Source organism: Bos indicus x Bos taurus, chromosome 8 (genome assembly GCF_003369695.1).
Source record: "Bos indicus x Bos taurus breed Angus x Brahman F1 hybrid chromosome 8, Bos_hybrid_MaternalHap_v2.0, whole genome shotgun sequence".
In the NCBI taxonomy this organism is placed as follows: domain Eukaryota; kingdom Metazoa; phylum Chordata; class Mammalia; order Artiodactyla; family Bovidae; genus Bos; species Bos indicus x Bos taurus.
This window is the reverse complement of record NC_040083.1, coordinates 71623071-71649327: the sequence shown is the minus strand read 5'-3', so window position 1 is coordinate 71649327 and position 26257 is coordinate 71623071. Positions and strand designations below refer to the sequence as shown.

At 36.5% G+C, this 26257-nt stretch overlaps 1 protein-coding gene across 1 annotated transcript in view; it reads right to left on the bottom strand.

Moving 5' to 3' along the window:
* ADAM7 (ADAM metallopeptidase domain 7) overlaps positions 1–22495 on the bottom strand; it is a 50400-nt gene extending 27905 nt beyond the window's left edge. The window contains exons 1-9 of the mRNA XM_027549942.1: positions 22361–22495; positions 20810–20913; positions 17019–17095; positions 13566–13644; positions 11954–12030; positions 8323–8515; positions 6696–6749; positions 5447–5518; positions 2157–2326 (exon numbers count right to left, since the gene is read on the bottom strand). Coding sequence (XP_027405743.1) covers positions 2157–2326; positions 5447–5518; positions 6696–6749; positions 8323–8515; positions 11954–12030; positions 13566–13644; positions 17019–17095; positions 20810–20913; positions 22361–22442 — 908 coding nt within the window. The 5' untranslated portion in view covers positions 22443–22495. The remainder of the gene's footprint in view (positions 1–2156; positions 2327–5446; positions 5519–6695; positions 6750–8322; positions 8516–11953; positions 12031–13565; positions 13645–17018; positions 17096–20809; positions 20914–22360) is intronic.
* Between the last annotated feature and the right edge of the window lie 3762 nt (positions 22496–26257).

The window sequence follows — 26257 nt, the reverse complement described above, 5'->3', positions numbered from 1 at the left end:
CTTTATGATCCAACTCTCACATCCTTACATGACTACTGGAAAAACTATAGCTTTGACTATACACAGTTTTGACTATACACTAAAACTAGGCAAAGTGATGTCTCTAGTTTTTAATACACTGTCTAGATTTGTCATAGCTTTCCTTCCAAGGAGGAAATGTCTTTTAATTTCATGGCTGCAGTCACTGTCCACAGTTATTTGGAAATCCAAGAAAAGAAAATATGCTGCTGCTTTCACTTTTTCCCCACTACTTGCCATGAAGTGATAGGATCAGATGCCATAATCTTTCTCTTTGAATGCTGAGTTTTAAGCCAGCTTTTTAACTCTCCTCTTTCACCCTTATCAAGAGGCTCTTTAGTTTCTCTTCACTTTCTGCCATTAGAGTGGTATCATTCTCATATCTGGGCTTCCAGGTGATATGAGTGGTAAAGAAGCCACTTGCCAATTCAGGAGACCTAAGAGATGTAGATTCTATCCCTGGGTCAAGAAGATCACCTCGAGGAGGGCAAGGTGACACACTCCATTATTCTTGCCTGGAGAATCCTGTGGATAGAGGAGGAGCCTGATAGGCTACAGTCCACAAGGTAGCAAAGAACTGGACACAACTGAAGCAACTTAGCACACGTACACATCTGCATATCTGAAGTTGTTGATATTTCTCCTGGAAATCTTGATTCCAGCTTGTGATTCATCCAGCCTGGTATTTGGCATGATATACTCTGCATGTGACAGACAGGGAGACAATACATAGCTTTGTTGTACTCCTTTCCCAATTTTGAACTAGTCAGTTGTTCCATGTAAGGTTCTGACTGTTGCTTCTTGACTTGAATACAGGTTTCACTGGAGACAGGCAAGGTGGGCTGGTATTTCTACCTCTTTTAGAATTTTTCACAATCTGTTGTGATCCATACAGTGTATTCAATGAAGAAGAAGTAGATGTTTTTCTGGAATTCCCTTGCTTTCTCTATGATCCAATGGGTGTTGACAATTTGATCTCTGGTTCCTCTGCCTTTTCTAAATCCAGCCTATATATCTGGAATCTCTCTGTTCATATACTGCTAAAACCTAGCTTGAAGGATTTTGAGCATAATCTTAACAGCATGTGAAATGAGCACAACTGTTCAGTAATTTTGGAAAAGGCAATGGCGCCCCACTCCAGTACTCTTGCCTGGAAAATCCCATAGACGGAAGAGCCTGGCAGGCTGCAGTCCATGGGCTCGCTAAGAGTCAGACATGACTGAGTGACTTCACTTTCACTTTTAACTTTCATGCATTGGAGAAGGAAATGGCAACCCACTCCAGTGCTCTTGCCTGGAGAATCCCAGGGACAGGGGAGCCTGGTGGGTTGCCGTCTATGGGGTCACACAGAGTCGGACACGACTGAAGTGACTTAGCAGTAGCAGCAGTATGGTAATTTGAACATTCTTTGAAATTGCCTCTTTGGGATTGAAATGAAAACTGACGTTTTCCAGTCCTGTGACCACTGCTGAGTTTTCCAAATTTACTGCCATATTGAATGCAACACTTCAACAGCATCATCTTTTAGGATTTGAAATAGCTCAGCTGGAATTCCATCACCTCCACTAGCTTTGTTTGTAGTAATGCTTCCTAAGGCCCGTTTGACGTCACACTCCAGGATGCCTGACTCTAGTTGAGTGATCACACCATCATGGTTATCTGGGTCATGAAGACCTTTTTTTGCATAGTTCTTCTGTGTATTCTTGCCACCTCTTCTTAATCTCTGCTGCTTCTGTTAGGTTCTTATTGTTTTCTGTCCTTTATCATACTTATCCTTTCACGAAATGTTCCCTTGATATTTCCAATTTTCTTGAAGAAATCTCTAGAAAGTGTATTGGTGGGCTGTTTTGTAGGCCTTAGGAGAAATACTGGGATTATAGATAGACTAAATAGGTAAAGCTGGTATCACCCTTATATAGTAGCTTTAAGGACATCAAAAGAGATGCTGAAAGACCATTATTAGGAAAAAGATCATTTACAAGGTCACTTGGAAATATTCTATATAACCACACATAATGTTTTATTCCTGTGACTTTTATCCAAAAGTCAACTGCTTTAAAAATATTTTAGTTTATTTGTATTATTTTCTTTTTAAAAATAATCCATCTAATATGCAGAAAAATAGAGCAGTTACATACCTGAGTAACATACTGTGATCAAAATTTTTCCTTTTTTTAAGGATTATTTCTTGCCAAGCTGAAAAACGCAATAAGGTAGTTTCTATGTTTGAATCTACTTCTATTTTGTCTCCATTTGTCCATATTTCAAGGCCAACTAATGTCACATGAATGTTCAAGGTTTTATAAATCTGTTCAAAGGAGAAACAATTTTTCACAATGTCAAATTGCAGAAGGATCCTTTATTGTGACTATATTTCTTTATATTAAAGAAGTAATTTTGATGTGTGTAGTACATAGTCAAAAGTTCAGGCCTCATTTTATAAATAGTTGTATTGAAACAGAATGTGAGGTTGAATCATCAATATTGGGTGAACCACCATGGCCAACCAAGAAACTTGACTAAAAACATCTGATTCTCTTAGAATTATAATTCTGATAGACACTGGGCTCAGGATATGTCTAAAACAAATACATAAATAAAGCTCCAAGATAATACCTGGCCTGAAAACATGAATTTATGAACACTGGCACACAACAGAATGAATATTCCTTATCTGTCTCTCTACTGAGGTCATGAGTTGGTTTGGTAGTAGACTAGAACATTGATATTGCATTGTCTGCAAAGGGATTTGTGCAAAAATGTTCATAACAGCTTCATTCACAGTAGCCCAGATTGGAAACTACTCAAATGAATATCAATGGGAGAATGCGTGAACAAATTGTGATTTCCATACCCTAGAAAACTACCTAGAAATGTCAGAACAAACCACCAATATACACACAGCAACATGAATGCATCTCAGGCATTGTGCTAAGCAAGAGAAGTCAGACACAGACGAGGACACATGGCGTAATTCCATTTGCGTGAAACTCTTAGAGTAGAACTAATCTACAGAGAAATTTTTCAGAAAAGTGGAGAGCCAGATTACTCCTAGGGATACAGGAATTTTGTGGGAAATGGATTCTATTATGGTCATAGGAGTGTGGCTCACATAGATGGGTTCATTATTCAAATTTTTATAGCTAAGATGTGTGCATTTCAAACTATTGAACTTACCACTCTCAAACCTGTAAAATAATAATAAGAAGAAGAATGCATAGTTGTGTATTTCAAAGCATTGAATTTACCTCCCCAAACTTGTAAAAATACAATAATAATAATGCAAGTGGTGGGCATTGGCTAGTGATATTGATAAAGAGTAGAATGATGATAACTGTTGAAATTGGATGATGAATATACAGAGGTTCATTATACTGTTCTGCTTACTTTGTATGTGATTAAAATTTTCTATGAATAAAAAGTTGTAGAAATTAAAAAAGAAAAACAAAAAACAGTAACCTAGGTGTCATGCTTGTGCTCCATGTTTGATTTTTGGAATTACTTTGTTGTGTAAGAAAACTTATTGGAAATTGCTCAAAGCCTCAAAGCAGACAAAAATAGTTGTAGCTCAAGCCTTGTCACCCTTATTCCCATCTGCTTTTGTAAACACATAGTTGGTAGATACTTTGATGCCAGGACAAAAAGAATTTAAGCAAATATTATGAAGATTTTGAGACAAAGAACTATGTGTTAAATCAATTTTATATCTCAAAATAGCCAGTACAAGTCAGTTGAAAGGAGGAGTGGATGATAAACTATAAACACTGAGTTAAGAACTGAAATAGAGAGGTCAACTTGATAATATTCATAGAAGATGTAACTTATTATTAAGAAGTTTAATATTCACATCATTGCTATAACAATAATCGTGTACTAATTTTTCACTTTTTTAATATGACTATATAGAATTTCATGTATTGACACAATAATCATGACTCACGGTCATTTCATAACCATGAAGAACTATGGTTTTCATAAACTCTTATAAAGTTAGATCTTTAGCTAAAACATGGTCTCAAACCTAACTAGATGTCCACTCCTTTGTCTTTTTTGATGAGTTAGGTCCAGTAAGATTTTTTCTTAACGGGTTCTTTGGACTCTCTACCTTCTTGGTTGGACTTCAGGTTCATAAAATTGTAATCAAGTGCAACTGGAAATGATATTTGCCATTCTCTGGATATATTCTCTTCTAGTGAGAAAATATCACTGAACTGAACTGAAAATATTTAGTACTAATTCAGCAATGTGCAACAGTTTGTGGATGGGAACTCAAGGAGAGAGATAGATCTGTGTTATATTTGGATCCATATTAGGGGAGTAATAAAGATAACTGCAAGAAACAGGAGAAGCAGCCTTTGAGATTCCCCCAGAGCAAACCCCCTTCTGGACTGGTGAAAACCCCTAAAAGATGGGCCTAAGAGATGGGCAGACAGAGCTAATAGTCTTCAAGCAAAGTCAGTGATCCTGTTCAGCTAGGAAAGGGGATCAACTTGACTTAAGACAGCTAACAGAGCTTTACCAGTTTCAGAGCTGCTTCTCCTGCTGTTCCCAAGCAGGGAATCTGATTTGCAGCCCTGTTCATTGCTAAATATAGACTTCAATCTGTCTGACCAGGGACCCTCACCATGGAATCTTCATAGCCTATTCAACAGCCCTAGGCCCAGTAGAATTTGAATAGAGATCAGCTCATGACTTCCCCTATGTGCAGAGCAAAACTGGTGGCCTTACTTAACCCAGGAATTCAGTGCACAGTCAGGGCTGGTTCAGGTCCCCAAACATTCTAGTGAAAAACTAGAAACAGATTAGCTGGTGAATGAAAAAAATCACTGAGCTAAAGGGGTGATTTCTACAATGTCTTTTTGGGGGGCCCTCTTTATCCTAGTAAAGGAGCTGGCTAACTCAGAAGGAGTCAGTTTTTAAAAGATGTGTAAAATTCACAGTATTATTTATTTAAAAGGGTTCTAGTTCATTCTAAGTTAGACAAAGTAATCATTTTGCTGCTTTTCATAGAAATATTTCCCCTGATCTCTCTCTCTGAAGACAGATTATATATTAGTGCTTGATAGCCTTTCTGCTATACAATGCAAGGTCATGGAACAGTAATTTCAAAGAATGGGTTTAATTATTCATGGTGGGTAGTCAAGTCTTTGTACACTGCCTTGTAAATTTTGTGCTTAGTAACGAATGTTTGAAACTTATGTAAATATTAAATGTCATTTACTTAGAAAACTTAAAACTTACAGTTGTGGTTCATTTGTTGCTTTGATTTTTTTTTTCCCCCAATGGAATTTTGTTAATTAGCCGCCTTGGTGAATTGTATTTTGGGCTGTATCAGTATCAGGATTACTACAAAAATCCAGCAGAGATCTAGCCTAAAAGTTTCTTTCATTTGTGTTTTTGGCTTGATTCAAACCATGTCAAATCTTACCATGTTGACAAAATTGACCATTCCCCAAACTCGGTTCCTCAGTCTACTGTGAGGTTGACTATTTCTGCGATACTGGAAAAATAGACATTCAATTAACATTCATTAATCATAGAAACTGAATGCAATTTCAACAAAATTATTTCCATCATGGTATATTTCAAAGAAAAAAATTCATTGGCTTTCCTTCCAGTGAGCTGAAAAATCTAGACAACTTATGCAGAAATATACTTTTAATATAAAATAACCAGATATAGCAGTTTCTAAAGGCAGCTTTAACTTGGCACTATTTAAAGGTGTTTCTTTACAACTCTGTTCCCTCCTCACATTACATTATATAGCATTATACCTATTTATTAAGCCAACTGATAACAGTTCTTTAAAGCAGGGGTCCCCAACCCCTGAGATCAAATGCCTGATGATCTGAGGTGGAGCTGAAGTAATAATAATAGAAATAAAGTGCCCAATAAGTGTAATGCACTTGAATCATCCTGAAACCATCTCCCTGCTTCCTGGTCCATGGAAAAATTGTCTTCCAAGATACCAATTCCTGGTGCCAAAATGGGTTGGGGACTGCTGCTTTAGAGTCCATATTTATAACAAAACTTATTAAAGCTGCATAGCAACCACTATATTGCAAAAAACAACAACTTCATCAGCCCTCCTGTATCCATGGTGGCCACAGGCTCAGGAGCATATAATCAAGGATCATCCTGGAGCCAGAGATATGATAGAGAAGGACAAGAAACTGTGGTCCACCCCACTTCTCTCCACTTGGGCTTCCCTGGTGGCTTAGCAGTAAGAATCTGCTTGTGATGCAGGAGACTGCCAGTAATGCAGGACATACAGGTTTCAACTCTGGGTCAAGAAGATCCCCAGGAGAAGAAAATGGCAGCACATTCCAACATTCTTGCCTGGGAAAGACAGAGGAGCCTGGCAGGCTACAGTCCATGGGGTGGCAAAGAATCAAACGCGACTGAGCAATTGAGCACAAACCCACGTATAGACTGTAAACACATTTTCAATTTTTTTGTAAGTTGTTATCATTTCCATATGTTCATAATGGAGAGAGAGGGTTCTATTTTGACTTAGTCTGCTGTATACTCAAAGGACCTTATAGTCTCTTACATATGTCCGGGGAAGCTAAAAACAGAACTTTGAACCTGGAATGAAATTCTGATGAAAATACTACTTTCTCTTTGCTAAAAGATCACAACTACAATAGACAGCAAATGTTTAAGTGAAAACTTACCATGTTATCATCAGCAACAATGAATAGTTCAATATGCTTTTCTTTCTCCTTGCTCTGGAAATGTATGGAAAATTAAATGAAGTATGGTTAATATTTCTTATCTTAACATTTTAAGTTAAAATTTTCAAGGTGAAAAATGTTGGTATGTAAGGTGAGGTCCAAGAATATATCTAATAATTCTAGAAATTTAGGTAAATAAAACCCATTATGTTATTAAAACATGTGGCTCTATTCATCAGGTTTTAGTGAAACTGAAGCAACATTCCATATTTTATATTCCTTCATTTCTTTGTTTAGTCTTTCAGGTAAAATAAGAGTTATTATAAGTAAGGAATCATGAATACAGTTTTTAACATTTAGTTTTTTTTTTTCTTTTATAAAGTAAACACTTACTAAGTAAGTTCATATAAAAAAAGGCCATCTATAGTTGAGAGTAGGACATAAAATCAGTCAATAGGACTGACCGTATTCCTTCTACTCTTCTGTCTCCCAATCTCCCTTTGTTGAAATTCAATTCCAAGGAAACTTGTAAAACATTGCTAATTATAGGTCTTTATTTTATAAAACACAGTTTCAGGAAATTCTAAGTTTTCAGCCTTCAGTATCAGGTGCTAGGTACATGCATATTCTCTTGAGTATAAACCAGAGGCATATCGTTCAACTATTTGGCTAAGTTATTCTTTTCTGAGCTAACTAATCATTTATTAATTGATTGATTTAATCAGAAAACTCCTCTTAGGCATCTAGAAAGTTTCAGACACAGTCTAAACCATGGATATGTGAAGAAGACAAACACTCACAGATTTTAAGGCTAACACCTTTTGGGGATTTAAGATGATATGAGCTAGCATGCTGCTGCTGCTGCTAAGTCGCTTCAGTTGTGTCTGACTCTGAGCGACCCCATAGACGGCAGCCACCAGGCTCCCCTGTCCCTGGGATTCTCCAGGCAAGAACACTGGAGTGGGTTGCCATTTCCTTCTCCAATGCATGAAAGTGAAAAGTGAATGTGAAGTCGCTCAGTCGTGTCTGACTCTTTGCGACCCCATGGACTGCAGCCTACCAAGCCTCTCCGTCCATGGGATATTCCAGGCAAGAGTACTGGAGTGGGGTACCATTGCCTTCTCCAATGAGCTAGTATAGAAAAGCCTAAAACACAGAAGACTATCACTGTAGTGTCATTCCACTAGAAATTCCACCTTAACAATTAGACTATTTGGCTTGATGTGAGGGAGATAATCTGGTTTATTAGCAGCAACTCCTCCCCAAAAATATGTGGCAAGAAAGACAAGGAAAGAAAAGACAATATTTAGGAGCGATTTCAAGATGTAAATTTCATTCCTTCCAACCACATTTAGCTCTAATACTATAAATCTATATATTTAGGGTTGTAGATAGCCACCTTCTTTGAACTTGGTGAGACAAACTGAGATTTGCTATAGGAAATGAACACTTCCTATAAAGATAAGAACAACAAAAAATTGACATTTCAGATTTCAAACAGTGAAGAGTCAGATTCAGGTAGCATATACACTGCTTTCATTGGGCTTATAATCTCTGTCTTGAGATGAGAAGAAAAATAAGAGGCATTTGACATGGGATAAAAATGATTTAAAAATAAAGCACTCACTTCCATTTTGGAATCTTCCAGGGATTTAGTATTACCCTTTGGAATAGTTGTCCTGGTAAAGTTGAGCTCTGTACAAGAATAATTGGCAGGCTGCTGCATCAGGGGGTCATATTTGAACACCAAATGTTCTCCCTCATCTGAATATTTCACTGGTTCAATAAGGTATCTTTGATCTCTCACCCTGAAGAACCCCCTGTGGAAATTGGGAATACAATGTCTATTTAAAATCTCTCTCATTTTACTGCTACATTCAGTTCAGTTCAGTTCAGTCACTCAGTTGTGTCCGACTCTGTGACCCCATGAATCGCAGCATGCCAGGCCTCCCTGTCCATCATCAACTCCTGGAGTTTACCCAAACTCACGTCCATCGAGTCGGTGATGCCATCCAGCCATCTCATCCTCTGTCGTCCCCTCCTCCTCCTGCCCCCAATCCCTCCCAGCATCAGAGTCTTTTCCAATGAGTCAACTCTTCGCATGAGGTGGCCAAAGTACTGGAGTTTCAGCTTCAGCATCATTCCTTCCAAAGAACACCCAGGACTGATCTCCTTTAGAATGGACTGGCTGGATCTCCTTGCAGTCCAAGGGACTCTCAAGAGTCTTCTCCAACACCACAGTTCAAAAGCATCAATTCTTTGGTACTCAGCTGTCTTCACAGTCCAACTCTCGCATCCATACATGACCACTGGAAAAACCATAGCCTTGACTAGATGGACCTATATTGGCAAAGTAATGTCTCTGCTCTTTAATATGCTATCTAGGTTGGTCATAACTTTCCTTCCAAGGAGTAAGCGTCTTTTAATTTCATGGCTGCAATCACCATCTGCAGTGGTTTTGAAGCCCCAAAAAATAAAGTCTGACACTGTTTCCACTGTTTTCCCATCTATTTGCCATGAAGAGATGGTTCCGGATGCCATGATCTTAGTTTTCTGAATGTTGAGCTTTAAGCCAACTTTTTCACTCTCCTCTTTCACTTTCATCAAGAGGCTTTTTAGTTCCTCTTCACTTTATGCCATAAGGGTGGTATCATCTGCATATCTGAGGTTATTGATATTTCTAGTACAGTATTTCTCTGTTCCACTTTATGGAGTTTGCCTTTTTAAGAAAGGGAAACATATTATAAAGCAATTATCCTCCAATTAAAATAAATAAATTTAAAAAAATAAGAAAGTGGAGTCAAGGCCTCATGTCAGCAGGTAGCCAGGTATTCTGAGTGAATAAGAGGTGATATACTGATGAGATGATTGGATGGCATCATTGACTCAATGGACATGAGTTTGAGCAAAGCCTTGAGGATAGTGAAGGACAGGAAAGCCTGGTATGCTGTAGTCCATGGGGTCACAAAGAGTCAGACGTGACTTAGAGACTGAACAACAACGACGAGAGGTGATATGGCATGTGACTCTTTGCTAAGAGACAACTCATCTGGATTTCAGAAGTTTGACAGCTCCATCTTTCCTCTGAAGCATGAGTAGAGTAGCAATTCCCACTCATGGGGAGGACCCCTGGAAAGTCTGAGTTCATGCAAAAATTTTGTGAATTTGTATGTATTAATTAAAGAGTAAATATATGAAGGTACAGACACTGCTATGTGGTAATTGTGTTGTTAAAGGGTTTTTTATTCTTGCAAATACTGAAAACTGAACACGTAAAATCCTCATAAATGAAGATACAAGTTTCTTGTTTTTCTACTTTGCCTCCCAACATCTTCTTCCTTTGTCCCTGAGCCCGAGAGCTAGAGACATCTTATATAGGCTTTACTTCTGACTTTTTTACTTTCCAGAGACTGGAAACACTGCCTAATTTAGTAAAAAGCTGTGAAGCATTGTGCTGTGATGTGGTAGGAATGTATAGGATTAGGAAGTAGAAGGCCTGTTTTTGGACAGAGTTCAACCACCAGCAAAATTAATGTTTAGGAACAAATCTCTGATGTCAGTATCCTGACTGATAACATGAGAGGCCAAGCTGGATAAATATCAGTTATCTTCCAATTCTGAATCCCTTGATCATATATTGAAAAATCAATCTTGCTTAGAGCATGTTGTACCTTTTTGTCTAAAATGAACATTAAAAATGGGCTAGGCTGGATATTCATGCCAAAAATATACAGTATGTTTTTTGCCATTAATTTTTCTGTATGAAGTGTCTTAAAAAAAATAAAAGATAATGAGTGATGTTGAGCATCTTTTCATGTGTTTGTTAGCCATCTGTATGTCTTCTTTGGAGAAATGTCTATTTAGTTCTTTGGCCCATTTTTTGATTGGGTTGTTTATTTTTCTGGAATTGAGCTGTAGGAGTTGCTTGTATATTTTTGAGATTAGTTGTGTGTCAGTTGCTTCATTTGCTATTATTTTCTCCCATCTTGAAGGCTGTCTTTTCACCTTGCTTATAGTTTCCTTTGTTGTGCAGAAGCTTTTAAGTTTAATTAGGTCCCATTTGTTTATTTTTGCTTTTATTTCCAATATTCTGGGAGGTGGGTCATAGAGGATCCTGCTGTGATGTATGTCGGAGAGTGTTTTGCCTATGTTCTCCTCTAGGAGTTCTATAGTTTCTGGTCTTACGTTGAGATCTTTAATCCATTTTGAGTTTATTTTTGTGTATGGTGTTAGAAAGTGTTCTAGTTTCATTCTTTTACAAGTGGTTGACCAGTTTTCCCAGCACCACTTGTTAAAGAGATTGTCTTTAATCCATCATATATTCTTGCCTCCTTTGTCAAAGATAAGGTGTCCATATGTGCATGGATTTATCTCTGGGCTTTCTATTTTGTTCCATTGATCTATATTTCCGTCTTTGTGCCAGTACCATACTGTCTTGATGACTGTGGCTTTGTAGCAGAGCCTGAAGTCAGGCAGATTGATTCCTCCAGTTCCATTTTTCTTTCTCAAGATTGCTTTGGCTATTTGAGGTTTTTTGTACTTCCATACAAATTGTGAAATTATTTGTTCTAGCTCTGTGAAGAATACCATTGGTAGCTTGATAGAGATTGCATTGAATCTATAAATTGCTTTGGGTAGTATACTCATTTTCACTATATTGATTCTTCCAATCCATGCATTTGAATCAGTTCTAATGAGGTGGGTGAAACTGGAGCCTATTATAGAGTGAAGTAAGCCAGAAAGAAAAACACCAATACAGTATACTAATGCATACATATGGAATTTAGAAAGATGGTAACAATAACCCTGTATATGAGACAGCAAAAGAGACACTGATGTATAGAACAGTCTTTTGGACTCTGTGGGAGAGGGTGAGGGGGGGATGATTTTGGAGAATGGCATTGAAACATGTATAATATCATATATGAAATGAGTTGCCATTCCAGGTTCGATGCACAATACTAGATGCTTGGGGCTGGTGCACTGGGACAACCCAGAGGGATAGTATGGGGAGGGAGGAGGGAGAAGGGTTCAGGATGGGGAGCACATGTATACCTGTGGCGGATTCATTTTGTTATATGGCAAAACCAATACAATATTGTAAAGTTAAAAAATAAGATAAAAAATTTAAAATAAACTCAACAGATGAATGAAGCAAAAAATAAAACATAAAAAAATTAAAAAAATTTAAAAATAAAAGAGAATGTCTTTGAAAATTCATAGAATAACTCATTTAAGTAGAAAGATACAGTGCATACCTCAGACCATGACATGTGCTGATGCTGACAGCAGAATCAAACTCATGTAAGATAGATCCTTGGTAAAAACAGTGATCCTAAAAGAGATGAAGAGGCTATTGACAAAAGTACATGTTTTGGTATTATATAAATATTAATATATATACATTTTATATTCATAATAATAATAATTATTTTATTTTCACAAATTACACTTATATTCATTAATGCATTCATTCACTGCATTCTTGTGTTGGAAGATTTTAAAGCTACTTTAGAATTCTTTTATTTTAATTGCTTGATTATTTTGTTTAAAACAGTATATAAATTCTTCCCTCACAATTTTAACAGTCTATGAGTTGATGCTAACCTTAGAAGTGTGACCCTTTTACTTAGAAATATTATTCCTTAATCCATCTTAATATCTCTATCAAATTACCCTCCCTGTGCTATCATTATACATTTCCCCCTGTTGCATATGAAATCAAATCAGTTTTTGATGATCGCAAAAATCAGGTCTCACTCTTTAACCAGGTTCCTTCATGACTTCCCTGCCTCTCTGCTTCAATCAGTTGATATCTTTATTACTTCCTCCTTGGTGCTCCATTCATGGTGATTCCACCAATAATTTCTCTTTCCATCAATTCCTTCTGTTCAGTTCCTGTCTATGTGTGACAATTTCTATGGCCCTAAACCTCAGACCCTCACAGACTAATATCCACTCCCTTTGTAGAAGAATGTAATCCAGCTTTCTTACTGTTCTATTTTACAAAGAGTGCATGATGACTTAAATTTCATAGCTGATAACTGCCTTAAATAGAGGTGATATGGTTTAAAAAGTATACATTTGGTAGAAGAGAATAAAGTCATCCTTGGCTAGAAGGCTTCAGTGGGCATCTTCTGGAATGGAAAATAAATATAAAAACAGAACATGTATCCACTGAAATAATACTATAGTAAATGAACCAAAACTCATTTGGAGAATGAAAGAGAGGACTCAGTGTTGGTGCATCAGAAGGACTGGGCAAGGGGATTTTATTCACATAAGAGTCAAATAGATGGAGTTTTAAAATTGTTCCATATCTTTAAGTTTTATCCTTTAGCTTAACTACTACTCCATCAGGTACCTCATACTTCTTTGGAGTCCTGTTTTACCCTTCGTCCAGACTTAACACCATTTGGGGTACAAAGAAATCAATAAGATACATTAGCAGTCATTGATTTGCTTGTTAGGCAGTGATCAGCCTCCTTTAGCATTCAGAGGATCATAGCTTCTATTCTAGGATCATTCAGTGATGGTAGTCAATGCAAGATTAATTTCTTTTTTTTTAATTTTATACTTACTCTATGTATTTTCCACACTCTTTGACCAGTGTTAGTGGGAGGAACAAGTGGACAGTAGTGCTTAGAAGCTCTCATGAGTTGTTAGAACCAAGTTAACTCTTCAGTTTTTAAAATTTTTTTAGATTATTTATGATTATTATTTTTTAACTAACACTTCCCGCAACTTTCTGATTCTGATGTAATGCTTTCTGCAACTACTAGAATGGTTTCAAAAGCTAGAAAGGTTTCAAAATTACGCAAGGAAATAAATATTTTCAAAGAAGAGACAGCGGAAGGTCCTGTAAGATACCGTGATCTGAGGATGTTTGGTGATTTCCTCTCCTTTTGTGGAGTAGTACGTCTCACTGTAATTTAAGGCTAAAAGCTCCCTGGAAAAGAGGACAGGGAGATGGTGAGATTCATTTATTCTAATAAGTAAACAGATAAAGCCTATTATGTGAGAGAGATGCCTCTAGGCTGCTTTCAATTCTCAGCAAGATCCTCTTATGCTAAAGATAAGCAAAATCAATCCCGGTCACATGAGAAGACTCTCTATCTAGATTTCAGGGTGTGGTACAGGCAACAAAATAAACAGAAAAAGATCCTGGCAGTTCTAAAACTGCATCATTTTGAGAAGAACCTAGGAAAAACATTATTTAAGGAAAAATCTCTTGCCTTAAGTGCCAAAATTAATGCAAAATATTTGTGATATTATATATCATATATGTATATATGATATATATATATAGTATATATTTTATCAAAATATATATCTGTTGGGTTAATGTGCATTAAGATATATGTATCATGTACATATGACACATGGACTTAAAATGATTGCAGGTTTTACATTTTATAAAAAATTATACAATATTCCCTTGTGGCTCAGCTGGTAAAGAAGTTAAAGAATCAGCCTGCAATGTGGGTTCGATCCCAGGGTTAGGAAGATCCCCTGGAGAAGGGAAAGGCTACCCGCTCCAGTATTTTGGCCTGGAGAATTCCATGTACTACAGTCCATGGGGTTGCAAAGAGTCAGACACAACTGAGAGACCTTCATTTCACTTTCATACAATATTAACTGTAAATATATATTTTAATCTCCAAAACAAAAACTTTAAATTAAAGCAGAGAGATATTGCTAAAAAGACAATAGATAAACAAAAAGCCAGTAGATAAAGTAAAAAAGAAGTCAAATAATTCAAAGATCCAAAGAAGAGTAGGAAAAGAAGCCCAGAGAAACAAAAATAGAGACAAACAGAAATTAAATACAACCATATCATTCTTTCATAACATTATAATGTATCATTCATTACATTAAATATTAATAGCTTAACCTTGCCAATTAGAAATCAGACTTTCCAGTTAGAAATAGTGTCAGAAGTCACTAAAAGGCAGTGACCAACCACTTGCCATCTTATAGGAGACACATTTTAAATGTTAAAGCACAGGTAGGTTGAAGAAAATGGATGAAAAACTGTACATTATGGAAACAGTAAACATGTGAAGACAGAGCTAAACTGTACTAATATCAGGTAAAATACACTTCCCAGCAAAAGTGACATTTTATAATGACATAATGAGAAAAGAGTCAGTACACCATAAAGAAAAAACGATAAATATGTATGAGTTTAACTGCTAAGCTTCAGAATACATGAAGCAATTGTTTTAAAAATTCAAAGGATAAAAATTCCAATTCATAATTGGATGTTTTAATACTCATCCCTTGGCAATTGACAGAACAAATAAAAGAGTAATGTAAGTAAAAATAAAAGATCTAAATAATTCTATCAACCTAGAACTCTTCATCCAGTAACTGAAAAATATTTTCTTTCCCAAGGGCATATGATATGTTTAACAAGTTAGAACATAGGTTTGGCTATAAAACAAATTATAATAAATTTTTATTAAAAAAATGATATCATACAAATCTTGACAAAGGTTATACCATAAACTATCAGATATTGGTATCAAATAAATAACACACTCTTAAGTAATCCATGAGTCAAAGAAGAAGTCTCAAAAGAAATTACAAAATATTTTGAAAGGAATGATAATAAAAATAAAACATGTCAAGGTTTTTTAGATGCATTTAAATTAATACTTGAAGGAAATATTATGGTTTTAAATAGTTTAAATACTTATGACAGAAAAGATGAAATGTTTCTATAAAAAGAGAAAAGTAAACCCTAGATAAGTAGAAAAGTTAAATAATAAAGATAATAGATGGATTCTGTGAAATAAATAGATTAGAGCAATAATGAGCAAATCCAAATTTTGGCTATTTGAAAAGATGAACTAATTGATAAACCTCTTCAGATTTGTCAAGGGAAAAGGATGGAGAACTCAGATTACTAGCATTAGAAATTATAAAAGTTTTATCAGATACTATAGACATTAAAAGAATATTAAGAGAATATTATAAAAAACACTTTATACCAAAAATTTGACATCTTACATGAATGTACATTTTCCTTGTGGATTACAATTTAAAACTGATACAAAGTGAAGTAAAAAATTTGAATAACCCTCTCTGAATAAAATTGAATTTGTAATAATAAAACCACTCCCACACACACACACAAATCCTCAGGGCACAGGTAGTTTCATTCATGAATTCCATCAAGCATTCTAAAACTGACATCTTTTGGAACATATAGGAAGAGAGAATACTTCCTAACTCATTTTTGAGGCCAACATAATGTTAATATAAAAATGTGACAAACATCACAAAAAGGTAGAAATGCTTAATAATATTCATCATTAACATGGTTTCAAAAACCTTTCACAAAATCTAAGTGAACTGAATACAGCAAAGAGGGTTTTATCACAAGGATTCAAGTGTGGTTTAACATTCAAATATCAATCAGTGTAAACTACCATGTGGACATTTCAACGGATGCAGAGGTTAACACTTTCAGAACTTTTGGGGACTAAAACAGAACTTTGAGGAAAGGCACATAGAAATTTCTCAACAAATATTAGCTTCCTTCCATCCTGAGGATGTTAGAATATGCAGATTTTGAACAAATTATCAATATAAGTATGTTATTAGGTTCATATTTCTGTACATTTGTCCAGTGGGAGACTCAAAGTGGAAGGAGATTTTGTTGTTGTTTATTTATTTACTTTATTTTTTTAGCTAATAGGCCAGAGTCTCAATTCTTCAGTGGAGTTATCCTTATATTTTACTCATTTGACAATTCTTCATGATTTCAATGTTTGAGGCTGGGAGGAAGAGCTATTGTGTGTAGGACCAACGGAAAAGAAAGAAGTGGAAATTCAACAAAAACAGCAGCAACAGTTGTGAAGAGAGCTACTGAAGAAAGTTTAATGCATTAGAATTATTTAAGGTACACAAAATAACTTGATAAACTAAATTCTTCCCATCCCTTAGAGTCCTCTCCAGCAGAACTCTATTTGATGTCTATTTTCAATAATTTAGAAGTCACTTAAAAAAAATTTAGTTTTCAAGTTTATTTTGTCCCACTGATTTCCAAAGCATTAATGTATGAGCCCTTAAAGTGAGCATACTCCAGGTGCCCCAGATAGGAAGTAATTTAGGAACAGGAGAGCAGTATCTATAATTGTTGTTAAATGTTATTAAATTGTTGAAATGATACAAGCTTATTTTAGAAGAGTAAGAATTCAGATTACATATACATAAGAAGGGCTTAAGGAAGTCACTTTACCAGAAGTTTTTTATGAAAACTAGGATACTATAGACTAATATGTCTATAAGGTATTGAATTATCATAGAACTTACCTTGATTTTAGAAGGTGAATTATTAAGATTTTTCTATTTAGGTTTAGTTGATACAACAATTCTTCTTCATAAGCTTCCTGAAAAACAGTATCCATCATGTGACTTAAATGTGTGCCCCTTGAGTCTGTGTTGGTGGTGGGTAGAGGGGTAGGTAGAGGGGAAAATTACAGATCTTTCACATTCTACCCAGCAACCCAAAAGTCCTTTCAGGCAAAATAATAAATACTGATAAAGCTGAATTTCTATGAAAAATTTTGTTTTCAAGTTATTTTTTTAAGTTTTTTTTACATAGACCATTTTAAAAATCTTTATTGAATTTATTACAATATTGCTTCTGCTTTGTATTTTACTTTTTTGGCCAGGATCCAAAGATCTCAGCCTGTGGGAGCTTGGATCACCAACCAGGGATCCAACCAGCCTCCCCACATCGGAAAGTGAAGTCTTAACCGCTGGACTGCCAGGGAAGTCCCCCCAAGTTATTTTTAAAATTTTTATTTTATATTGGAGTAGAGTTTTTAAAATTTATTTATTTTAATTGCAGGATAATTGTCAAGTTATTTTTTTTTAATTTTGGTGGACTTTTTCTCCAGTTATAAAATGAAATTAAATGAAAAAAAATGCATACTTTCCCCTAATTCAGAGGTATACAAGTTACTATATATCCTTATAGTTTTACTCCCCTGGATCTTCTGTTTATGTATTCTTAACAGTTGGTATACACTATCCTATACTCTACATCTTCACATAAAAATAAATCATGACCATGAGCATTTCCTGTTCTAATATATCTTCTTTTACAGTATGCGTATTTTTTTTACTTGAAGACACAAAATGAACTTATTTAATCTACATCTATATTAGAAATTTCACTTGGGATATTCACTGCAGTTAGAATTTCACTATTAACAATGTGGGGGGGGGGGGGAGGAATGTAAAGCTTTTGGTAAATATTACCAGATAGCTTTGAATAAAGGAAGTTCAAAATTAGAATTTCAACAGAAATTTATAGTCATTCTTGTTTCCTTGCCTTAGATATTGTTGCTAATAAAAGTCTTTTGAATAATGACATGATAACATTATGATAAATTGTTCTTTTTGATTACTTTTGAAAATGATATTTTCCTTTTATTTGTATATGACTTTTCAATTTATATCCTTTTGTTGTTGTTTTTCAGTCACTAAGTTGTGTCTGACTCTTTGTGACCCCATGGACTATATAGTCTGTCAGGCTCCTCTGTCCATGGGATTGTCATTTCTTCTGAGGCTCCTCTAAATCGTGTTAATTTTTCAGACTTCCCTTATTTCTAATGACCTTGATGGTTTTGAACAGTACTGGTCAAAGATACTGGTCAGGTTTTTTGTGGGATGTCTCTCAGTTTAGGTTTATCTGATGTTTTTCTCATGTTTAGACTGGAGTTATGGAGAATTGATAGAAAACAACAAAATCAAATGTCATTTTTCATAGCATCATATCAGAAGAACATACTGTCAATATGACTTATTACTGATGTTAACCTGGACCATCTCACTGAGGCAACATTTTTCAGCCTTCTTCACTGTAAGTTATACTTTTTTCTTTCTTCCATATTATTCTATCTACTCTTGGGAAGGAAGTCATGAAGTACAGCCCATGCTCAAAGGTGGGGTGCTATGCTCCACCTCCTGGGGAGGGGGGTGAATTTCTGCATCAAGTTTCTGATTCTTCTTTAAGAGAGATTTGTCTATTCTCCCTCATTAATTTCCTTGTTCAATCACTTTTTATGCAAATATGGGCTCATGGATATTGACTGATACTTTGCATTATGGTCTAAAACCACATTATTGACTTTGTTGCTCAAATTTTTCTTTTGGAAACTAGGAGATCCTTCTGTTGATCCCTCTGTTTTCTTGACACATTCCCATAAATGTGAGCTTGGGTTTGTTTGAGAACTTCCTTACTTTCTACAGCTGCAAGATGCTCCAAACTCATATTTCCTGCCCTGTCCAGGCTTATTTTGTAGGTTCATCCTGGAACTTTTCATCTTAGTCTGGATTAAGTCTTCAGACAATAGATACCAAAAGAGCCCACCGGATTTTGCACAATGGATAGTAGAAAGCAGGTTTTGACCTCTTGGCTGAGCACCAATGTCCAACCATTAAAAGGTCTGGGAAGATGAGGAAAGAACTGAAGATCAAGAGAAAAACTGGCAGGCAGAGGGGGCGGGGCCTGGTCGGAGGCCGTGGGTGGGCGGCCCAGGCGAGGCGGCGCCGGCGCGGTGTGTCCGCTGCGCTGAGCCGCAGCCATGGAGCAGGCAGCTCCCGACCCAAAAAAGAAAAAAAAAAAAAAAAGAGAGAAAAACTATTTGCAAGGAGATTATAAAAAAAAAATAGACTTTATGGCAGTAGATGGAGAGTTACTTTTTTAATCATCTCAAGCCATGGGAAAGAGGCCTTATGGGACCATTTGGAAAGTTGAACTGTGTCTTACTTGTGACCGAGAAACCTAAAAAGTGAGCTCCTGTTATGGTGGAGGGAGAACAAGTCATTGCATTTGAAAGGCCGGCTTTCTCAAGAAGTGCAGAGGCAAAGTGACAGTCAGGATGCTCCATGGGTCAAATGAAAAACCTAAGTCTCAAAATGGAAATGCCTGATAATAAGTATCTAAAAACAGTCATTGACATGTATATGTATGGCTGAGTCACTTTGCAGTTCACCTGAAACTATCACAACATTGTTTGTTAATCAGCTATACCCTAATACAAAATAAAAAGTTTTTAAAAACTAAACAAAGTAATTTAAAAATAAAAATAAAAACAATCATTGTATGTCTTTGACAATGCAGTGTTGCTCAGTTGCTAAGTATCTCCAGCTCTTTACAACCTCATGGACTGCAGCAAGCCAGGCTTCCCTGTCTCTCACCATCTCAGAGTTTGCTCAAACTCATGTCCATTGAGTCAGTGATGACATCCAACCATCTCATCCTCTGTCACCCCCTTCTCCTCCTGCCTCTCAATCTTTCCCAGCATCAGTTTCTTTTCCAAGGAGTCAGCTCTTCACATCAGGCAAAAGTATTGGGGCTTCGACTTCAGCATCAGTCCTTCCACTGAATATTCAGGGATGATTTCCTTTAAGATTGACTGGTTTGATGTCCTTGCTGTCCAAGGGACTCTCACGAGTCTTCTCCAGCACCACAGTTTGAAAGCATCAGTTCTTTGGCACTCAGCCTTCTTTATAGTCTGAGCCACCAGAGAAGTCCTCTTTGACAATAGTGGGCATTGCAAAGAACCTAATTTTGAAGCTTCCTCCCCATTAGGAGTATTGTGCATTTTCTACATAAATATTTATTATTTTCGGGATTAACATTTTAAATGTTTTTAAATTTTAACACTTGAATTAAACACTCTTCTCAGCAGCAGGCTTTTGTATTCCTGTGAAAGTTGTTCAGCCATGCTGTAGAATCTGTGAGGTCAATAAACCTGCAGATCAGATCACTGGGAGAGCAAAATGCTCAAGAGGGACACTCCACGGCCATCAGCTCAGAACAAATGAGGCTGTCTTGGATCAGCCTGGAAAACTGTTAGTGGAACTCTTCATGTAAACTGGAGGATCCACCCACCAACAAACCTGAACTTTTTTTGTTTGTTTGTTTTCTAATCCATTAAGGGATTGGTCTCCCCGCCCCACACCATTCTCCACCCAAGCATATGTGTTAAGAGGAGTAAGAATCCTCAGAAAAGACACGATATGGCACTTGTTTGCTCTCTGCATACCTGCGAAACAATGCATTTCATTTATTAAATCAAAGCCCATACCTGTATGTCATCCTCATGGATGTGCCAAACATCTCGCTTCTGAATCAGAGGAAGCCTTTTAGGATGAACCAGTTCTTGACCCTCTACTCCAAGGATGACCTTTTCTAAAAGGGAATATAAGCGGGGGGCCAGGGGTGGAGGAGATATATTTGACATTAACATTGATCCATGGTAATTGGATAACAGAATTATTCTCATGGAGTTCATTTGTTCCCAATTAGCAGCCAGGTAGAAGAGCATCCCCACTTTACAAGTATGGAAATTGAGACTGATATATCTAAGTTAGGAAAATATGGACTTCCCTGGTGGCTCAGACACTAAAGAATCTGCTTGCAATGTGAGAGACCCAGGTTTGATCCTTGGGTTGAGAAGACTCCCTGGAGAAGGGAATGGCTACCCACTCCAGTATTCTTGCCTGGAGAATTCCATTGGAAAGTAGGCAAACAGATTGGGGTCCTTCAGTTTCTTACATCTTTTCACTTTATTCTGCAGGTGTGACCTTTGTCTTCTCCTGCCTGTCTCTGGATCCTGCCTCCTGTTGAAGCCAGTCACTGCAATAGTTTGTTTCAATGTAAATTACTGATTTTATCTCTATGGGGCATTTGTATTTGAAGACAGCTCTCAGAGCTAAATGTAAGACTTTCCCATGTGAAAGGGATTTTAGACATTTTGAATCAGTGCTAAAATAATCTCTATATTACCTATCAGATTGGTAATCATCTGTCAGGTGAGCCCTGCCAACCCCACTACAGAGTGATGTAAAGGAAAGAGCATAGGCTTTTAGAATCTGTTCTTATTGGAACCAGAGTTTTACTGGTTTATTAGCAGTATGACTATGAGTGGGGTTTCCCAAGTGGTGCAGTGGTAAAGAATCTGCCTACCAATGCAGGAAACACAAGAGATGTAGGTTTGATCTCTGCATTAGGAAAATGTCCTAGAGGAGGAAATGGAAACCCACTCCATTTTTCTTGCCTGGGAAATTCCATGGACAGAGGAGCCTGGTGGACTACAGTCCATGGGGTTGCAAAGAGTTGGACGTGACTGAGCAACTGAACACACATACATGACAATGAGTAATACATCTAATCTCTCTGATCCACAGATATTAATCTCAATTTTCTTACCGCTAAATGGAGATAATATAGAATTTTAAGCATGCTAATACACAAAGTGGCTAATGGCTAACATGTTGTCTCAGTTCCAGTTCAGTCGTTCAGTCATGTCCGATTCTTTGTGACTCCATGGGCTGCAGCATGCCAGGCTTCCCTGCTGTCACCAAGTTCCGGAGCTTGCTCAAACATGGTGTCTGCTGCCTTGCAGATATTCAGTAAAATCCTTCTCACCATCTATCAGAGTACTTAAGATTAATACAATGTTTTATAGAACTATTGAATCTCAAGATTAAACATAATCTAGTCCAAATTCTATGCTATGTTTTCAGCAAAATCAGTGAATATTAATATTTTATCATTTACAATTTAAACTTGGTGACAAAAGAGATGTTGCCTTATAGCATACTAAGAAAACTATCATAAAAAGATTAACACATACCTTTAATCTGAAAAATGAGTAAAATCATGAAACATAAACTCCCGGGAAACATTCTGAATGATTCTGGCAAACTGGGGCACATGTGTTTGAGAAAAGACGCGCACAGTTCTTGGTCCTTGCTGCCACAGAGAGGACGAAGACCCTAGCAGACAGACAGACAGTTTCGATCCAGCACAAGGAGTGTTCCTTATCGTGTTACACAATTTGTGAGGTGCTTTAGGCTAAAACCTGGAGGGTGGACGTCATGTACTAATTAAAGGCAACCACTGAGATGGTGGTGGTGGAGGAAGTGGGCTGGACAGAGATCCCTATATTATACCTGTTACAAATATGACTCCAGATGTACTAAATTATTTTTAAAATGAAAACATCACATTTGTCTTGGAAAAAATTACTGAAGCATGTTCATATAAACTGTGGTGGAAGAAAGTCATCTATGCTGAAAGCCACATGTAAGAACTGTCAAGGAAAATTTGATAAAATAAAGTAGATAGAAATATTGAGAACTTTTCTTCTTAGCCAAATAAAGGCCTGGACCATGTAGGACATGAGGATAATGATGTTATGGTACTAAACGAAACACAAGATATGAATCCATATTTTATCCCCACCCTGATAAAAGAATCCAGAGAGTCACTAGGGTAAGAGGGAGAGATGAAGGGAAATAACTTTCCCTTTCTCCCTGGTTTTATTAAGATATAATTGACAGCAGATTAAGGTATATGTCATACAGATTTGACAGTATATATTATGAAATGGTTCATGTCATATAGACACCAACCATCACCCCACCTTTTTTTTCTCTTTTTGATGAGAACTCTACAGATCTATTGTCTTAACAACTTTAAATATACCACCTAACCCTGTACACTACAGTCATCATGTTGTACATTACATCCCTAGTACTTATTGGTCTGATAGCTAGGATAGATCACTTTCATCTAAACTTATTTATGAAAGCTCATTTATGCTATAAATCACAAATTAATTTCAAAAAAAGGCAAATAAAAACTCCAAAAATACATACAACATATATAATAAAATGTGAGGGCATAGATCCTAATAATATAGAACTCTTTCAAATCAATACAAAAAGAAAACATTAATGGGCAAATGTGCAAAGGACCTGTACAAATCCTTCTATATGCAGGTGTTCTCTCCTTATATTAGAAGAGATATACCTTTGCAATATAACCCCATATCTGCTTGGGATTCTATCCCTCCACTATCTCCATTATTGATTATCCCCATAATATTCCCATAAATGGAACCAGTCTACCATAACTGGAAGTTTTCTTTAACTCTTTATTTTGTATTGGGGTATAGCCAATTAACAGACTTCCCTGGTGGTTCAGATGGTAAAGAAAATGCCTGCAATGCAGGAGACCCAGGTTCAATCCCTGGGTCAGGAAGATCCCCTGGAGAAGGGAATGTTTACCCACTCCAGTATTCTTGCCTGGAGAATCCCATGGACAGAGGAGGCTACATTCCTGGGGTTGCAAAAGAGACATGACTGAGCAACTGAGCACACATATTAACATATTGAAGAGTTTGGAAAAATACTCGGTAATAGTAAGCACCCAATAAAAGTAGACTATAATTATTTAACTTAACTAGGAGGAGGTTTTATAATGCAGTAAATAAAAGTGGACATTTAGATCCAAACCACCTGGTTTCTGTTCTCAGCACTTGTTTTTCCTGCCTACAAACCTTGGACAAGGTCTGACCTCCCCATACCTCAGTTTTCTTTTCTCCCAAAATAAGTACAACAACAGTATCTTGGGGGTTCTCTGCTGGTTCAAATGGTAAAGAGTCTGCCTGTAATGCGGGAGTCAATCCCTGTGTTGGGAAGATCCCCTAGAGGAGGGTAGAGTTAATAACTAGGATTAAATGGGGTTAATTTAACTGAATCACTTAAAAGCGGTATCTGCTACATATTAAAGGCTAGATAAGTGATGATTTTTTAAAGAACTATATAAGTGTTGAATTTTGCTTTTATTATTTTTTCTGTACCGATTTTATCCACTTCTCATCTTCCTCTCCTTCCCTGAGACTCAGGAGCTCTGGCTTCCTTTCTTTACCCCAACATGCGTTTTCTCTTATCCAAGAACCTCTGGATACACTTCTTTCTCTGCTTCTCTGTGGCCAGATTAATTGATCATGCTTCAATTCTTAGTTCAAGGGTCACTCTCTCAAGAAAGACTTCTCTTACTACAGGGTCTAGAACAAGCTTCTTGTTGAAACAAGATACCTTTTTCTTTTCTGAAAAGTTGTTAGTTTATAACAAACTGATTCATCCAATTGCTTTTATCTGTTTCCTGAAACAAAACATAACTTCCAGAAAGCAAACTCTGCTTGCTTTTTCTTAGTCTGGAACCATATATGTAGAAGTGTCTTGCATATAGACAGTGTATTCAATATAAATTTGTTCAATGCAATAAAACTAATTTGCAATATGAGTAGGATCTGCTTCCATCTTCATGTGTTTCTCAAAATTTTGAACGTAATTGGAATAACTTTAAGTGATCACTTCTACCAGCAGAGTTTCTTTCAGGTCAATACAAGAGATAGTTGAAGACCAAAGGGCATACTTAATATATCCAACCTGTTATCAAACAAATATTCATCCACATATCAGATGGAACTTACCAGCTTCATTCACAGTGATGGTTACAGACAGCATTTTAAATTGGATAATAGGTAGGAATCATATTGAAGTTGCCTTTATTACAGTAAAAATAGAAAAAAAAATTAAATACCAGTTGTAGAATCCTAATTATTTATGGTGTCATGTTAAATGATAAGGCTTAAAGGCATTTGTCTAATGCCTTTAGCTATGGCTAAGCTAACTTTCCAGCATGTCTAAAATATTAGAGATACAGCATTATCCACAGTTAATCCAGGTGAAACAACCTAGAACTTTCAACGAAGAAAAATTTTTGTAACTTAATCAGGCCCCATAATCAATAAGGGGAAAGCAGGCATTAAAATTTCTGCCTGACCCCATGTTCTTTTTATATGCTAGTGGTTTTTTGGACATAGAGACAAGCTTTATTTTCCCATAATCACTCTATAATCAAGCATTCAAACCTGGAGAATATTATACTTCAATTCTGAACCCTACCAAATGACTAGAGTAGCACAGTGAAATATTATAGCTAGTTTATATATTTTTTTCACTCTCAAGTCACAGCTTTCTGTTTTCAAAATAACAGCATCACTAAAGTATATAAAGTTTTAAAAACAAACAAACAATTAACCCTGAAGCAGATTTCAGTGAAAGTGGCTCTGGGAAGTCCAATTATCATACAAAAGCAGATTTTAAGGATTAAACAAATATGAGAATATTCTGTTTCCTCCTTATTTCTCTGCTGCAAATTTGTGGAGCAACTTCTCATAGGAGGTTTTCAAATCTACTCCTATCTTGGTTTCAGTGAGGGATTTGGAGGTTGTAAATTCTTTTTTTTTTTTTTAATATTTCAATGATTTTTATTTAGTTTTTTGGCTGTATCACATGGCTTGTGGGATCTTAGTTCCCTGATGAGGGATTGAACCCATGTCCCCTGCTTGGAAGCATGGAGTCTTAACCACTGGACCACCAGGGAAATCCTGAGATTTTAGATTCTTGTGTCCAATCCTTATGGTTGCTAGGATCAACCCTTTAAGTCAGGCAGGCGTATGTGTCTCAGGGGCCTCCTAGCTTTGATAAGAGCATGTCTGCTTTCTCCCTTTGACCTCCCTCACAATCCACGTACCCCTTCAGGTTTCTTCTTGAGCTTCCTTCTCCCTTTCTTTTCCTCAGTCCTGCTCCCTCTCTCTGAGCTAGGAACTTAGAGAGCAAGTCCTCAATCCTTCTTAAAGACTTAGAGTGAATTCACAATCGTGGAGGCCCAGGAA